We start from the raw sequence: 18,606 nt of genomic DNA, 5'->3' as shown, positions 1-18,606 counted from the left end.
TCTCTCTCTCTCTCTCTCTCTCTCTCTCTCTCTCTCTCTCTCTCTCTTTCCTCTCTAGGTATATGGCGCACATACAGAAAAAAACGGTCGATAAAGTGGGTTTAGAAGGGCCGGGCTTAGTGTTTATAGTGTATCCAGAAGCGATAGCAATGATGAGTGGCTCGGTGTTTTGGTCCATAATATTTTTTCTGATGTTAATTACGCTCGGAATAGACAGTACATTTGGCGGCCTTGAAGCGATGATAACAGCCTTATGCGATGAATATCCACGATTTCTTGGACGCCGTCGAGAATTATTCGTGCTAGTTTTGTTGATTGGTATTTATCTATGTGCTTTGCCAACGACAACATATGTGAGTATATTTCATTCGATATATATGTGGATGTGGTTGCCTTTTTTGCACGCGTGCAGCGTTTTCGCACATCAATTTGATTGTGATTCTTATGCTGTAACCGCATTGGGCATTCCCTTCCTCTTTTTCGTCTGTGTTAAATGCGTACGCCTTAAGCAAATCAAATAAACATGACACACTAATGGACAATGGCAAATAGTTTACCAGTTTGCGCACAAACGGCAAATAGTAACGAAAATTAAAATTGATTCATTCGCGAGAATGTACGAGAAGATGAAGCAGCAGCAGCAGCAGCAGCAACTAAAATTAAATGCTTATCCGTGTATAGACCGAAGCAAGTTGGGTGTTGATGACGGAGACAGAGACAGGGAGTGGAAGAGCGAATAAGTAAAATGTGTTTGCATGAAACGTTGAAAGGACGTGCACGCCGACCGTCGGCCATTGTCATCAATGTTGAGTGAATGCGAAGTGTTGTGACACAGTCAATATCGCTGCTGATTTTCGATTTGATAAGATTGTTTACATGTGTCTTTTGGCATAGCGCAAACATATTGACCCATTGCCAGCGACTAAAACCAATGGTTAGATACAACACATGTGGTTGAATCATGGAAATTTGGTCAATCGGTTTGATTTATCAACGCGAAATTAATTTTAGATTGATTTTGAATTTTCAGTCCAACTCAATAGCCAACATTCTCACATCGATGACATTTATTTACAATTAAACGATTTGAATTGACAAAGCTTGGCAACATTAAGTTGATTTTGATGCATTCACCGTCAACTGCATTTCCATTTGAGTGAGTTGTTTGTTTGATGATTTCATGCTCGGCGTTTGATGTGTGCGCTCCATCAGATAAATTGAAACGCAGAACACACACACACCACCCGTTTACTGTCAAATTTTGAACAATTGTAGAGCGCCGTGGATTTTGTACGGCAAAATTCAGTACTAATTGGTGTGATTTCGTGGTATTTCACAAAATGTCGAAATCACTTACGGCTATTTACAGCTCAATTAGTACTGAATTTTGCCGCACGAAATCCACGGCGCCTTACAATTTCAGTATACAATCAATGCGAGATTATAAGCGTGTGGAAAAAAAAGTCTGTGTGTAAAGTTTGAGTCGGTCGCTTGATGGTTTTCTTGTTTTTCTATTCAGTATTTAATGTCAAACGAGCAAACGGACCCATTATCAAGTTGCCGCCGTAAATGATTCGAACGCAAGGTAGCGCGCGTGCACACATATATAAATCGGCGCTCATTTTCATCATGTCATCGAATGTGTGATTTCATGAATTAGATATTCCATTTTACTTAACCTTAAGTTGACTTAAGCATTGTGTAAATCCATTTTCATCACAGAGCGCACCCCCTCCCAATCAATTATCCAATGTATCAACAAATGCCAATATGATGGTTTAACCTAAACAAACTAATTGTTAATATGATGACGAAAATCAATTTCCTTTTTTTTTTCTCTGTTCATTTTCGCTCTCTCTCTCTCTCTCACTCTCTCCCTCGTTTGTACACATTGCCCATTTTCCGCACCAAATGGACTTTAATCGAAATGCGACTTTTTGTTATTGTTATCACATTGAGCATTTATTTTGACCGACAGCACCAATATTTACGCATTTTCGAATGAATATGCACGACCCAAACGTACACATAGTGGTGGCAGGCTAGAGAGTTTTACCTGGAAAACAGGCGTGGAAATTTGAGGAAAAAAAGAAGAAAAAGAAAAAAGTTGAAAATACACTATACCAACCTTCCCCTGTGTGAAACATTCATACATTATTCATACCAATCCGATAAATGAGTGTATTGTTCATGCTTGTTTTTATCATTGCAAACAACCCATTTGCACACATTTTTTCTTTCTTTCTTTCTTTCTTTCGTTTGCTCACAACGCTACGATTGTCGCTGTAGCCCGCCACATACGCTTCACTTCCTTATCTCTGCCGGTGGACTTTTCCACGCACACGACTCGATTAATTCACATAATCGTAATTATTCGAGTGATTTATCTCCTCATCCATATTGATGACACCATAAATGTTATCGAGTGTGATTTTCTATCGACATCATTCATGCAAATGAAATGGCCATGTGATGTTGATTACATTTCTCTAATGAGCTCTTGTGCTCCGAAAAGTTTTCATCGAAAATGAACTTCTTTGGGGTGGCACAATTCACGAAAAAAAAAAAAAAAAGGATTCAAATCAAAATCATTGAATTCAAAAGCGAAAAAAAGATTCTAATCATTCAACTAGAATCGATTTTTCATGTAACTTTTATCTTCGATTTAATGTCTAATGAAAAAAAAAACGGTGTTCACTTCTGAAATTGATTGAAAACGGCCCAAAATTCGAATCGAAGTGTTTTTGTTCGAGCTTCAGCAGCTGAACAAAAAGTGAAACAAAAGAAAACAAAGAGACTTTGTGCAAGATATGGCCATTTAATATAAATTGCCTTTACCCTCAGCATATCGTTGTACTGCTTGCTGCTTGGAATTTCAAATGTAATTTACGGAGAGTGGTGTGGATAGTGTTTGATCATCGGATTGCTTGTCTTCATGCACATTTACATACTTCAAGCGATTGTTGCTGCCATCGCCACCGTCACCACAGCCATTGTTTCATTCACTCCTCACAAGAAGAAATGCACGATTTTATGTAGCTCTCTCTCTCTCTCTCTCTCTCTCTCTCTCTCTCTCTGTTAGCTCAGCCGCAAGAAAAAAACAAGTCGACACAAACGAGTGTTTGTTGTCAACAGTGGAATCACTTGTTAAAACCACTAACAAATACGTTCATGCTTCGGTGGTTTTCCTTCACACACATTTTTTTCTTCTTCTTCGTTTTACTGTGGGTTCGCGTTTGCATGATGAAAACTATGCCATTATTTGGCTTTCGGAATCGCGTGTCTCTTATCACAGAAGCTTATATAGATTTGTGCGTTGGGCTGACTACAATATTGATTTATAAAAAAAAAACGCCACTAAAAGCTTGGCCAAATGACCTACGGCAATTTGATGGGTTTTGGAAAATGGAACATTGCACTTGATTCTGTCCCATATCTGTTATAGTTTCTCGGAAAAATTGAGCAACGTACGTCGAGAGGCACAGAAAATTCTGCACTTTCATCGTCGAATCGACATTCGGGCGCACCTCCATTGACTTAAGCAAATAGACTGAACTACATTTTGTATTGAATTCCACAGGTGCTTGCGAAACGGAAAGAAGAAAGAGAGAAAAAAGAAACAAATGTCTTTCTATCGAAGAAAATGAATTTTTCGCGCTGAAATTAGAATTAAACAAATACATTTTTGTACCGGAATTTATTTATTCGTTTCAGGGTGGTGTTTACTTGGTCAATTTCTTGAATGTGTACGGACCTGGTTTGGCCATACTGTTCGTAGTGTTTGTTGAAGCGGCCGGTGTATTTTGGTTTTATGGCGTCGATAACTTTTCCAACGATGTCGAATCGATGCTTGGCCAGCGGCCAGGCATTTTCTGGCGTGTGTGCTGGAAATATATCAGTCCGGTATTTTTGCTAGTGATTTTCATTTTCTCATTGCTCGGCTACGAAGATATGCTGGGAGAAGAGTACGAATATCCCGATTGGAGCATAGCGCTCGGCTGGGCTCTAACATTGTCATCGATTCTCTGTATACCAACCTATATTATATACAAAATCCTTATCACTCCGGGAACCATACAAAAGGTGAGCGAATGAAACATTTGGTTTTGTTTATTTTCATTTTTATCAAATGAATTCATTCCATTGGTGAAATTGTTCGATCGATGCACTATTTCATTTCAAACCCCATTTTTTGCCCAACAATTAGCCACCTTTATTCTAATACATAAATGCATTGTTTTTTTTTTCACAGCGATTAACGACCTCATTCAAGCCAGAGGATAACGAACAGCCTACTGCAATTCCCGGGCAGATTTTGTGCGGCGGAACTGCGGTGTGACATTACAATCGTGTTATGAAAACTTCGCTAGCAAACGAAACGGATTCAATATGCAAATTGAGTAAAAATCTGAGCCAAATTTCACCAACAACATCGACCATTGTCAAAGCCAACGTGGACCATAGCCAATGCAGTAGACATCCATATGATAAGCAAATATCCACGAAATTAAATGCAACGAGAATCCATCTCGATTATCCATTATGTAGTAATTTATTGAATGATCATTTATTCCATGCCGATTTTTTGCCATGTAGTCTTGGTCCATACACTATAAATACCGAGTGGCTAGTTTAAATAATTGGAAAACATTTCGCCAATTGAGAAACTGTGTGTTTCGTTTTTGAATTGTTGTTTTTGTTCGTTGATTTTATTGTGCGTAAGCTAAGCACTAGTTAAGTTGTAAGCTAAAAGTTGTAAAATTAGAAAATCCCATCTAACATATATATACCGTATTTTCTAGCCTTAGATGTAGTAAATAAAAAAAAAAAACAGACAATTGAATGTTTCTTCGTGCGCTGATTAGTGATTGAATTAGTTTGGCGTAAGCAATGCAAAATCGAAACCACTATTAAAGTAGCTGACAAACCAAGAAAAAAGAAGTATAACTTAGGCTTACCAAATGAATAATAGACTTTAAATGCGTGTTGACCAATTATATGAGTAGTTTAGAGCGAAAATGTAATACAGAAAAGTTGCGCGGAAAAATGTCGATGATGAATGAGAGAAAAAGGGATAGCTATATAGTATGCTGTATAGTAAACTATAGTGAACTATATAGCTATCTCTTTTCATTTGACGTTTTTCCGCGCAACATTTCTGCATTACATTTTCGCTCCGAACTATTCATATTATAGTCCCGAAAGGGCACAACGAATGGTGTTTCAAGTGGTCCACAGCCATGGCCTCTATGAAAAACTTATTCCCTACTTTCGTCTGTAATTAAGAGAGGGGAACCAACTATCCGTTTTTTTTTTCGTTTCTAATTTGTCTTCGTGTCATCTTTATTGTCGCAAAATATGTGTGAAAAAAGAAAGAAAGAAAAGCCATAGTTATTGAAACAAACCAACCATATTTGATGCTAGTCGTTATTTTTAGCACTACATGGAATGTAGGCTACTGTAGTGATTTTTTTTCCCGAAAATTTTTTTAAGACTCTTAAGGCCATTTTTTTTGGACCGTAAACTAATTCATTTTAATATCCATATTTTTTATTTCAAATGAAACAATTACGCCTAATTGCAAAAATGAAATAATATTATGTTCACGTAATTCAATTTTGAGATAACTAAAAAAAAAAAAAAATTACACTTTTTTCGTTGCCAATGTGAAATAATGTACGATGACCATTCACATTGAATGTGCAATGTACATTGTACATAAGTCAAGAATACAATATCATCACATGAATTTATTTAATTTTTTTTTGACAATATTAAAATGATTTATAACTAAAACTTGTGAAACAAACATTTCCAACGATTAAAACTACATTCCATGTAGCGCTTACGATAATAATTTGATGAAAAACATCAAATTATTTAAACCCCTTAAATTTTCAAGCTTCAAGAACGCAGAGCGGAGCGAAGCGACGATCTGCGGTCTTGTTTTTTCTGCTTGTAGAAACGATTGAATGCTAGATCATTGTTGTCAATCGCATACAGGCCAGATCATGTTGATTGTCGCATTGATTTGATTGAGAGCCGGTGACAATTTACAATAAAATATTTATATATTTACATACGTTAGGGGTTTATATCGACGAAAAGAGCAGCCATTTTTCGCCGATATAAGCACACAATCACAAGCCATGCAGCTTCCCCCTTTTGAATGTTTAAGCCATTTTTTTTTATTGTTAATCGTTTTTTACCTGACAAAAAGAAATGAGACAAGAAAAAACACACAAAACATTCGTTACACTAAATAGGCTATTTTGATAGCTAAATTTAAATGTGCAAAAAAACGGTATTTAGAGAGAGAGACATTACTTTGGCAATATTGTAGCCAACATTTCTTATTCATAAACTAAATGTTTTAGTAACCCGTTTAAACACACAGCCAACACCATGAATTGTTACCATGAACATAAAATATTATTATTCGTTAGATGTAAATTTTGACAAAAAAGCCATTTTCCATAAAATCATCATATGTTCCATCTTTTGAATCTTTAGACAACGAATCATGTTTCATATTGTTAGTCTTTTTTTTCTCATAATTTTTAATCAGTGTTTTATTTTCTTCTTCAAATAGTTTATTTAAAAATTTAACTCAGTTGAATCATTTGTTTTGGTGTCAAATAGACCTGCAGCACAATTGTCAAAATGTTCTGTGATTAAGCTATAGTTGCGGAAAAAACAACATAATTTCCAGAGGTGTCTTTGTCAAAACTATAGTGTTTATGAATCGATTTATCAATTAATTTTGACCAATTTCCGATAGAAATCATGATTTATTCTTTATTTCCCTGAAGTCTTTACTAGAAAAAAATTGACAAATCTCTATTTTTATTCTTTATTGATTAGTGTTGTTCAAAATTTTTGATTTGATTTGGTTAAATTAATTGATAAAAACCTGCCATAATGATTTAATGTAATTTTAAGTTTTTGCTATTATATTGTTCGAATATTTCAACAGGGATTGAACACGCATTCATTATTATCATCACTTGCTACTATTTGAAAGTATTCTTTTTTAGACTATAATCACAAAAGAGCAGTCTATTGATTCATTCGAAAATAATTGTCTATAAGTTTCAATCAAAATTCAAAGTCAATGGAATATTCGGAATTGTGCAAAATATTGAATTGAAATAATCAAAATTCCAATTTTCGTTAATCTGTTAAGAAGAGAATTGTTTCATTTTATTCCCCAATTGAAAACCCTTACATTTTGAGCCATACTCTCACATAGTCTAAGTTTAATTCCAAAAGACACAAAATGTGCTGATTGTTGTAAAATAGATTATATCTAAATGTATTCATCCAAGTTTCGAACAAACCAACCAGAAAACAGACGATAAACAAAAACCGCCTGTAAATTTTTGAATTGAACCAATTTAACAATGTTTTCCCTTAAATGATACATTTTAAGTGCAATCCTATTATAATTTGTAAAAACTCAAAATGAAAAAGGCAATGTGATATCAAACCAGCCATTTTGATAGAGCATTTCCAATCAAATAAAATCAACTTACAACTTATGATTGTTATTATTATGTTCTGCACCCATTTCTTCCTGTCCAAAATGGTTAATTTGGAAATGAAAAAAATAACATTGGTGTTTTGAAGAATTTCGTTGAAAAAAAAACAAGAAAGGGTCGACCAAAAGTCGTTTTTCTTTTGCAAAGCTTCTGTGACATGGAGCTTATGTGTTTGATTGTTATTGGGTTCGTTCATAGAGGGCTTAGCGTGTACACGGCCAACTGTCATAACAATCGTATTGTTTTAATGTGTTTACTTCCATGACATTTCGCTGTGTACTTTGGCACGAAGGCGGTTTTACCTATCAAGATCTTTGTGGTCTCGTTTCAATTTCCTTCGTTGTTGTTCATTCGTTTCCAAAACACTTGATCATTGATTTATTACACGCTCATTTGACGTTATTAAACTCTCGTTTGATCGGAACGTTGAGTTATGCCAATAAATTTCGAAGGTGACACAATAAATAGTGGTTCGATCGAAAGAAAAAGTCAATGTGCTAGAACGTTATCATCGAGTCGATAACAGACATCAAGTAATTTTGTGGCATTCAGTGAATTTATCGACGAGCAATTAACCGAAAATCAAGTGACGCAAAATCACAACATCTCCTGCATTTGAATTAACCAGCAAAGGGTAAGTTGGATTCTGATACACTAGACTAAGAGCGACTATGATCTTGCATAAATTCATTATTAGAGAGTAATAGCTTCGAAACAGTTGATTTACTTTCAAAGTTGACATTTTTTCTCGTTATTTTGATGCAAACGTCGTTTTATCGCGGAAAAATTTATGCACTTCAATCATATCAATGGAATTTGTTTTCGAAGCACTTTCAAAAAATGAGTGAGAAACAAATTTCTCAATGGTTCAATGAAAATACGCCAAATTTGGCATATACGATCGATGAGATTTTTTGAACATGGTGGAGAAATTTATAGTGAAATTATTGTTCGATCAGTGTACAAAAGGAATTTGGGTCGCCAAAAATTTGTATTCTCGCTCATTGTTCCATAGATTTATTGGTACATTTTAATCTTTTGCTTGTATTTCTGTGCTTATCTGTGATAAAATGAGTGATGGTCTATTTTAGCGAAACAAAAATAAAGGTGTATCGTTCTCTTCCTTCGACATTTTTCAAAATATCAAGAAAAAAAAGTTATTTTCCTTGAAAATTTTGAGAATTGAAATCAATTGAAACATTTATTGCATTGACTTCAGTTCGATTCACATAAGATTTAATTGGATTTTTCGCTAAATTACATGACAAAATTCTCTGTAAAAATAATTTTCATTGAAACATTCATTTGAGTTGACATTTTGTTATAGAAATGTCACAAAAAATTGGAATTGGTGTCATAAGCCAAAAACAAAAGGCAATTTAAGTTTGAAAGTAATAACATATAACCAATTGTAAACGGATATAATTTATCAACTAAACCACTGATAAAAAAGGTACTCCAACCAGATTGTCATAAAGCCACAAGTAGAAGTTGCTTTAGTATCAATAGTCAAATATAAGTTAAAATATTCCGTGAGTCACGCGCAAATTCACGTCATCTCTCTCGCACATAGATGTCGTTAGTTCTGAGCGGAGTCGATTGTTAATTTCGATTCTGTTTTGAATTGCCGTGTGTTGTTGTTTTGTATTACGTTCATTGTGCGATAAAATAGCCGGCGTCTGACGAGTTACGAGCTTACAAACACACATATGTATATACATACATCATACCGCACACAAGTTATGGTATGCAAGCCCAAGCGTGCATATATCAAGTGAAATGTATTTGACGCTGGCTATATGCGCCGTGTGATTGCAATTTGATTTGTATGCCAAGGATAAAATTTATAAGATTTTAAATCTCGATGATTGACGGTTTTGTATGATGTCGATTCATCGGGATTCTTTCGTTGGCTGCTGCTAGTGCCTAGTATCATCAATACCAGCAACAAAACTATCATGTTCGATTAGAATAAATCTGTAAACAATCGAAATGAAATGCGATCTGTGTGAATGCATGCCAAATATAAAATAGCTGTTTATTTCATCAACACGCAGCTCAATTGAGCACGTTTACGTGCTCATGTTATCATTATGTATGCTTTTTTTTCTCTGCTGTTACCGTTGCCGTTGTTGTTGTTGATAGTTTTTTTTTTCTTCTCTGTTTATTTTTCGTATCGTATCGGCTACATGATTTCATTGACATCGATTTCTTTATTGTGCCTTTGAATGAAAAATATGAAATCGTGTATGCATTTGATGTTTTAATATAGTCGTTTCGTTTCGGTGTTGTTGTTTTCGCTTCGTTTTTTTTTTTTGGCTAAGTATTCAGTTGAATTTTACTGTCGACCCCCATTTTTATTTCTCTACTTCATGTACTCGATCAAAAGTCGTGAGTCGATTTTTTACACCAGTTTTTTTTTTTTACTCTCGTTTCGTTGTTATTATTTTGCCCGTTTTCGACAGCTATAACGTGGGAATTGCGGCGATGTATTCAATTAAATGACAAAAGAAAAAGAACCGACCACCACAATGATCGTCACTTTCGTTTGTGAACATCGATCTCATCATCTGCGTCAAAACAAAGTATTAACCGAATAAATTGAACATTCTTGCCAGATTAGATAGTTCCTTTCTGTACATTGTGGCAATGCATTCGACGCAATAGCGGCCGCGATGCCGCCTTTTAACCATACTATCTAATGCCAACTATGAGTTATCAACCACTGATTAAGGTTGAATTACAAAATGAACGAAATGGAAACAAACGAAAGGTGAGAGAGAGAGAGAGAGAGAGAGAGAGAGAGACGTTGAGGGAAAGTTTTTTTTCCGTCGCAATTAATATGATTCGGTTTTTGTTTGTTTCGTTTTTTTCGTTTGCCTCGCGTTTTCTAATAGAAAATCACATGAAATTACGAAAAATGCAGCAGCCACAGCAGCAGCAGCAACAAAAATCGTGGCACACTTGTGAATGCACATTTTCAAACATGTTCAATTCTCACCGCACTAGGCTCGCCCGCTTTTTTTTCGCTCTCTCTCCCTCTCTGTGCAATTTAATGAATGTGCACACACTCGTTTCTACATATACTGGTTGTGTTGTGAGAATATCATTTTTTTTTCAGCTATTACTATTAATGAAAACCACTTCTGAGCGGTGAGTGCACGCGAGCACGCAGCAGCACTGCTCTACAATGTTTGTAAATAAATGTGTGATAACGATCACCACAAGATTCGCTTTTTTATTCGTTCGTTTTACGTTTTTCACAGATGAAAATAGACGTCATAAATCGCGAGAGTGTGATTAATTTGAGACTTTTATAAAAAACGCGCTCATGAAATTCTCATACAACACACGTGTAAGACGTTAAGGTTTGCTTTGATTCTCTTTTTTTTGTGTGTGTCGCTCTCTTCAAATATTCGGCCGATTTGGGCCGTCGTCGACGTTTCTGTCCCGCACGCCCGGTTCCAATGACGACGAAAGAGTTGCACTCACGCGATATACGATATGTGTATATAAAACAAACACCGAGAGAGAGAGAGAGAGAGAGAGAGAGAAAGAGGGGCAGAGAGAAAAAAAACTGATTACGCCGCCAAAGTGGACACACGACGGTCGATTTACGCGCATTTTTCCCGAAGTGCGGCCGCGCGCGCACCGACCAACCGGTGCTACGTTGCCATCGATGTGGAATGTGCCATACAAAGTCACGCTCAAACGATCATTTTACATAGAGCATTTTTCCGTTTCTTCGGAAAGAACGAAAAACAAATTGTTTTGTCTTTGTTTAGAAAACGCCCATAAGTGCTTTTTTTTTTCTTTTCTTTTCGTTTCGTTGATATTCAACACATCACAGGCGACAAATCATCAATAAACCCGAGAATGGCACTTTTCGAAGAAATACGCTTGATAAACAGCATATTTTTTTTCGTTGATTAAGCAATGTAATCAACGGTTTTATCGAGAACATTCAACCGTTCCCAAGAAATGATCGCATTTTCAAATGTCCTATGAATTTTGATTTGTTTTTTTTTTGAAGAATTTTTTTTTCTTCAAATTCTTCATTAAGAATATTCTCTTTCTTTTTATTTAGACGAAGTTTATCACTAAATTGGCCTCTATTTCCATGGATTGCCCAATTTCGTTGGAAATTGCCTCATGTTCTTTATCAAACTACGACTGATTTTACACTATGTTTATTGCATACATTTGCCAATCCAAACTAGTTCGAATGGCGCAATTTAATACGTGTGTTGTTTCAACGCTCGAAAGAACTTTCTATGTTTTGAAATTGTTTTTTTTTTTCGTATTTCTTTTGTTGGCCTGCGAAAGCAATCTCTTTTCCCTCATTGTTTACGAACCGTTTTTTTTCGCTTATAATTTCGCGCGACCAGAATAAACAAAAAAAAAACGTTTTTTTTTTCATGGTATCATCATATTGAACGGGCCACATATGTGCTTTGTATATATGTGTAGTTCATTTATCTTTTAAAATTGCTTTATTCATTTCACTTTGCAAAATGTAAATGTTCCAAAAGCCACCGCTCTCAGACGAGAGAGTGCAAACAGGCTAACAGATGAAGAAGAAGAAGCATAAGCGAGTGAACGAACGAACGAATGAGCAAAATTCCAAGAAAGGCAATTCGAAATAATATGCGCTTCCATTTTATTAAACTCTTTACGACGGCCCAAAATCGATCGAACGTTTACAATTGTGGTTTTGTAAATGTGGAATAGTGAATGTAACAAGAATGTAAAAGGTTCTTGGTTCGGTTGGGTTGGCGTGTACAGTGTACACGCGCAAAAAAAAAAAGCCAGAGCAACAACAGCACCAGCACAAGAAGCGAATTGTTTCGGGCCAGTAAATCCATGGTCGAATCACGGTGAATTGTGTTTTGTTTGGACAAAAGTAAAAAAGCCAACAACTGAGTACAGAACGTAACAGAGAGGAAGAAAGGTGGGCAAAGTTCAAGTGAATCGTGTTTGAATGGAATGAGAGAGTCGAAGAACTATAATATGTCGCTTGGATGCTGCAGCAGTAAACGATCACACGAGCCACTTGGATGTCATATTCGCTGTGTGGCTATTGTTGCTGATTTTGTTGTTGTTGCTGTTCTCTTTGTTTTGGCTCTGTTCTATTCTGTCTTCTTCTTTCGCTCGCATTGTGTTCAATTCGAATCCATTCGGCATTTTTGTTTATTCTACGTTCCCAGAGAGTTGCTGCTTCTCGTTTTTTCTTCTTCTCTTTTTTTCTGTTTCTTCCATATGTATATGAAGAAGTGAAGCATGTATATTCATGTGTCGACTAGTCGTTCGATGGTATGTTATTGTTTATGGCATATATACGGCCATAAATACGGAACAGGCAATGCCAATGGAAAAGAAGCGCGCATACAGACAGGCAGACAGTCGGACGGAGAAGCACGAGCAGCATATACACAGTGAAGAGAGAAAGAAAGCGCGCGCTCGCGCACTAATGCTAAGAATACAAAACTTAACCTTGAATCTTTCCTTGTTTTGGACGGCCATACATCCTATATACAGAGTACTACGGGAGAGAGAGAAAGAGAGAGAGAGAGAGAGAGAGAGAGAGAGAGAGAGAGAGAGAGAGAAAGAGAGAGAGAATAGAAAATGAAACGAAGCGAAGAGAAAAAGAAGAAGAAGAAGAAGCCGATGCTGAAGCAGCAGCAGCATTGGTGATGGGCGACTGAGCAAGCAGACTCTTGGGTGTGTGCGTGCATGTGTGTACAGTTGCTCTGCTTACATTCTTCTTTTTTCTTCATTTCGTTTCGTTTGGCTGTGTACGCTTCCTCCAATTTTTCTTACTTGAGTGAATCCTTCTTTACGGCTGAATTCAAAATACATTTTACCAGCGTCAAGAATGTTCTGTTGATGCACAGAAATATTAACTGTATCATGTCAATAGCAACACGCCACACCAAAATTGCACCTAATTATGGACGAAAAAAAAAAATTCCATAGCACAAACAACGTCAAACATTCCGTTTCACTCATCATCATCCATTCTTTCTCTCTCTCTCTATGTCCCTCTGACTCCCTTCCACAACAGCCCACCGTTCATCTTCTTATCACGTGCATGTATATATTTTGAGTGTGATTTAATTGGCTTTTATCGAAACACCGTTTCGATTCACCGGTTCAGACCGGCAATCTCGTTTAAAATTCTATAAACCCAAATTTCATTCGGTTAAACACAAAATATATTGCGTAAACAACGTAACGTTGTTCTCTCTCTCTCTCTCTCTGTATTGAAAAAAAGTAAATCACTGTAAATTTAATAATAAATACGGAGCATTCAATGACATTCACATACACTCAGAGCGTATCCAAACAACCGCTTCAACAATACCAAAGAATATGCCGTGTGTATGTATATTGGGTGGGTACTCTATGGCATTTTGCACACTAATTGTTTTCTCATTTCATTTCACTCGGTTGTCATAAATGCGCTTCCATAAGCCAACCTAATTTACATAACAAAATAAATACCCAAAGTATTTGTGTGCACGTATGTGACATTCCGAGAATAATGTGGCATTACATAATTAGATCGATGTTTTTCTCACACACCATATAGTACATAAATACTATATACATTATTTTCATTTGACGTTGGTTTTTCGCGACGACGCGTTCTTTGCAAACCAAATCGAGAAAGAGCGAGAGTAAGTAGCTTGTACTATATGCTACAAATCGATTTGGAGTATGTGACGACAAAACTTTTGATTTTCATAGGGAAAATGCTCGAATTGATGTGAATCACGATTGATTTGTTCCATGGCGACGACATTTGTGGATCTCTCTCTCTCTCTCTCGCTCTCTGTCTGTCTTCCTCTCACTCGCTTTTGCATGTAACGTGGAGTGAATCATGGAGAAAGAAACATTTCCTTTTGATTTGTTTATTTCTTATTCAGCGTTGGCTTGTCGCTTGTTTCATTTTTCTAAATGTGGATTTTGTCCGTTTGAATAACGATACGAAAGCGATAAAAAAGAAGAAGAGAAAAACAAGCCACAAAACGTTGACCTTTATGACTAACACGAAATGAACAAAACAAAACAAAACAATCGAATAAATATATGAACGAGAAAAAAAAAGGTGAGCAACGAATTTTTGTGTTGTAGAACAACAAATAATAGTGAGTACATTGAACGAGAACGAATCGAAATCAACGCTCACTCAATCTTCGTTCGAGAGGAAGAGGGTAAAATACAAAATGAACTAATAAACAACAAAACGATAAGTGACTTACTACCGAGATAATAATTTGAGGCAAGAATAATAAATGGCAGAGTAGTGATAGTAGTGAGCTTTTACTACGTTCACGTATCAATGTGCGCTTTTAATTATGTAAATCACATGTCCGTGCATGCGAATTGAGTGATAGCGACCGAAATGTGCTACAAAATTGGCAAATGAACAATAATGACAGGAGTCATAAAAAAAGCCCTCACTAGCGAACCACACAGACAAAAAAAAATTATAATAATGTTAACGCCACAGCGTTTAGTATCATTTGTTGTTGTTTGTTTGTCGATTTCGGATGTTTTAAAATGCCGAATGACAAAAGACAAACAGAGAATTACATGAGAAACAAAATAGCAGTAACAGCGGCAACCGCAGAAAAAAAAACTCAACGAAACAAAATAAACATAACAACAACAACAACAACAACAAAACAACGTATACGTTTCCACGTTGATGAGCATGTTGATGATCGTTGACTCGTTGTTTGTATTTATATGACTTCAAAATGGCGAAGAAATATCATAAAAACCACTCTATTTCGCTAACTCATCGTGACACATTTTCAAATCGGACCAAAACAATGCTTTTTTGCCTGCATCTCGCCTCTTGTTTTGACGCAAATGTGTTGGCAAACGAACAGATAGAGAATGGCCATTTGGCGGCTCTTGCTCTTGCAGAGAGAAATGAAATGTGTACAATCAACTTGTTTCATCGTGTTAAATGTACATGAAATAGGTGGACGAGTTGGTTTTGTTCGCTTGCCCCGAAATCTGCTCTCTGGCGGCAAAGTTCTAATACATTTTCTGCCACGTACTGAACTCAGTATCTATTTTGAAGTGGTAGACAATGATCCGGTCAGCCGCGCTCCACTCAGTTCGAAAACTATAAGCCACGGAAAGCGGATAAGTCAATGAAACTGTGCAGCAACAGCAACAGCAGCACCAGCCACAACAAACAGCGAATAAAGCTGCTAAATGTGAAATGAAAGCTGTGAAGCCAAACATAGTACTGCATCGAGCCGATATAATAGTGTTTGGAATTCAATGCAATCTGTGACGTGTCAGTGCGCTTTTATTTCTCCGATTGCATGAATACACCGACCCCGTAGACAGTGTCATACATGAACAAACTCGGCATAGCACACCATCTTCGATGCATTTGCACCGCTGTTTGCAAACTGCATTGGCCGAAACGAACACGGGAGAACGAGTGAGCGAGCGAATGAACGAGCGAGAAAGAAAGCAAAATATGCCGCAATAAAAACAAACTCTGATTCATACCATTGAAGAATTTGTAATTACATTTGTGCCTTTTGCTTCAATTGCCATTTCGTACAATATGTGGTTCGTATCTCTCTTTCTCTCACATTCAATCGGCATGTTGATTAAAAGGTGCTGGCTGCGGCTCTGGTTGCAGTATTTGATGCGATCATTGTATTGTTTTGATGCAAGCGCACACGGCAAATTTTCTCTCGGTCTTTCTCTCATTTCTCTCGCGGTTTCTCTATCTCTCTCTCTCTCTCTCTCTCTCTCTCTCTCCCTCTCGCTCTCTCTTCCGCTCCTCTGTTCTTTTTTTGTCTTCACCATTACGGTATTATGTACGGCAGTCCCGCTAATTTTCCAACTTGCATGAATGCCAAATTTAATGTATGTTTACAGAGAAAGATCTGCAGTCAAATAATTTTGGTGTGTTTATTTCGTCATTTTGTTGGCCTTTGCAAAATTCTCAACAAACCCGATAAACAAAAACCGAAGCCGCATTGATAGAGAGACGGTGAGCGTGAACGCAATGTGGTGAACGTTGCTTTTTCTTAAGAAAAACCAAACGAAGAAATATTGCAAAGAAACTCCAATAAATGACTCATGATTTGGAATCGTGGCGTTTGCACGAAATCACTCATATTAAATTCAACGATGGCTGCTTCATTATCACATACAAACACACACGCTAGTTGCCGCCGCCGCCGCCACAGTCTCTCCGCACAGCCAAACAACTGATAAAGTGATTCAATGTTCATTCAAGTATTTACAGTTCCAGTAGAAGAGAAATGCCAAGACTCTGATATGATTTTACGCGTATAAATGTACGTACGTACACATTCCGTGCCATTAAAAATCAAAAGCGAACAGTACACACAATAAGTAATTTATTGAGAACAAGGCAATATGCTGGGGCCGCTCGACACAAATGAACAAAACACACACACATATATATGTAAGATACACACTGAGGCCTAAGATAGTCTATCGATACATGTACGATCACTCTATAGACATGCACCAGCCAACTATATGGCTACATACCATATCGGCTCTCGAAGAAGAACACACGAAACAAAACACACAATCCCTCTTTCGCATAGTAACACCTAAAAAAAAAACACGAAAATAAAACTGAAGAAAAACAACAACAACGAAAAACCAAAACAACGAAACGAAACGAAACCAAGCATAAACACAGAGAAAAAGCGTGGTCGAGCAATAAAAAATCCAAACAGAAAAACGTACCATCGCACCGAACACAAGCATAAACACACACAAACACATACACACACACATCAACTCACAAACGAACACTGGGAGACTTCAGATGAAGCGAAGCAAAACATCGAGTGTAAATACAGTGAGCGACAAGAATAGAAGAAAAAAACAGCAACAGAAGAAAAAGAAGATGAAAAAGACGAAGAAATGAAAGACGAAAAAAAAAATCAAGAAAAAACGCATCTGATTTGAGTCTCTCAGTCAGGCAGGGGGAAACCGTGTATTTGCGCCGTATATAATAAATGCGCCATGAACAATAAACACGAGATAGATAAGAAATATTTTGAAAACAATAAATTCATGAGCACATACCGACTATAAAAAAAATTATCAACGGAAATTATTACGAGCTTGAAATTCAACGACGACGACGATGACAGAGACGACAGCGTTGAGGAGAGAGAAAAGAATGAAAAATGAGCATTTGATATTTACGCTTAAGGAACGAGCTTAAAAATAAACATAATCGACCCAGAACCAAACCACTACACTCCGTAATGTACCGAAAATGAATTGAGCGCGAGCGCAAAACGAAACAGAAAACCATCTTCTTCTTCTTCTTCATTTTTGTTTGCAATTCATCTTCGACGAAATATGGTTACACAAGTCGAGCAATATCAAATGCTCGAAAATAATTTTTTTTTGTGACAACAATTCGAGGAAAGAAATTATCGAATGAAATATTGGTATCGTATATGCAAGATATGTCTACATATATTGACGTAGCGCGCAAAAAAGAAAAGAAAAAACAAACAGAGTCTAATTCGATGTGTATTAAAAATACACACAGCACATTCGGCTCGTGTAGCCCACACTATGCCGAATCTACACGGAGACATGCGCAGTGCGCCATTGGACGCAACAGCAGTAGCGGCAGTGACGACAACGACGACGACGACGACGACGACGACGACAACGACGACGACGACGACAACGACGACGACGACGACAGCAGCAACAGCGCCCTGCCAGCAGCGACAATAACAAAACACACCAAATCAAAACAAGAAAAACATCGTTAGTCATTGCTCTACATCTCATCATCTTCCTCCTTTTTTTTTTGTATTACTACAAACCCACTCATACTTGCAGCCCGTACAACGCGTATCTTTGCAAGTGGTTGTGCCTGTGTGTGTGCATGCGTGTTTCTGTGTGCACGAAGAATGGCCCGTCTTTGCGATGCGCGCTCAAAACACAACACACTTGTGTTTGTGACGACGACTCGAATGCGCGCAATCTACATAGATTCCACATAGGAAGTGGA

General features: G+C 36.9%; 2 protein-coding genes across 2 annotated transcripts in view; both read left to right on the top strand.

Moving 5' to 3' along the window:
• Window positions 1-7,541, top strand: part of LOC129576328 (sodium-dependent serotonin transporter) — a 17,334-nt gene extending 9,793 nt beyond the window's left edge. Inside the window, exons 9-11 of the mRNA XM_055461255.1 lie at window positions 59-353; window positions 3,715-4,083; window positions 4,253-7,541. Coding sequence (XP_055317230.1) covers window positions 59-353; window positions 3,715-4,083; window positions 4,253-4,339 — 751 coding nt within the window. The 3' untranslated portion in view covers window positions 4,340-7,541. The remainder of the gene's footprint in view (window positions 1-58; window positions 354-3,714; window positions 4,084-4,252) is intronic.
• A 241-nt stretch (window positions 7,542-7,782) lies between these two features.
• LOC129576334 (xaa-Pro dipeptidase) overlaps window positions 7,783-18,606 on the top strand; it is a 43,080-nt gene continuing 32,256 nt past the window's right edge. Inside the window, exon 1 of the mRNA XM_055461271.1 lies at window positions 7,783-8,175. The gene's annotated coding sequence lies outside the window, so the exon portion shown is untranslated. The remainder of the gene's footprint in view (window positions 8,176-18,606) is intronic.

This window comes from Sitodiplosis mosellana, unplaced genomic scaffold (assembly GCF_009176505.1).
Source record: "Sitodiplosis mosellana isolate CC-2019 unplaced genomic scaffold, AAFC_SMos_1.0 Smas_scaffold_6181, whole genome shotgun sequence".
NCBI classification, from domain to species: Eukaryota; Metazoa; Arthropoda; class Insecta; order Diptera; family Cecidomyiidae; genus Sitodiplosis; species Sitodiplosis mosellana.
This window is presented reverse-complemented; position numbering and strand designations above follow the sequence as displayed.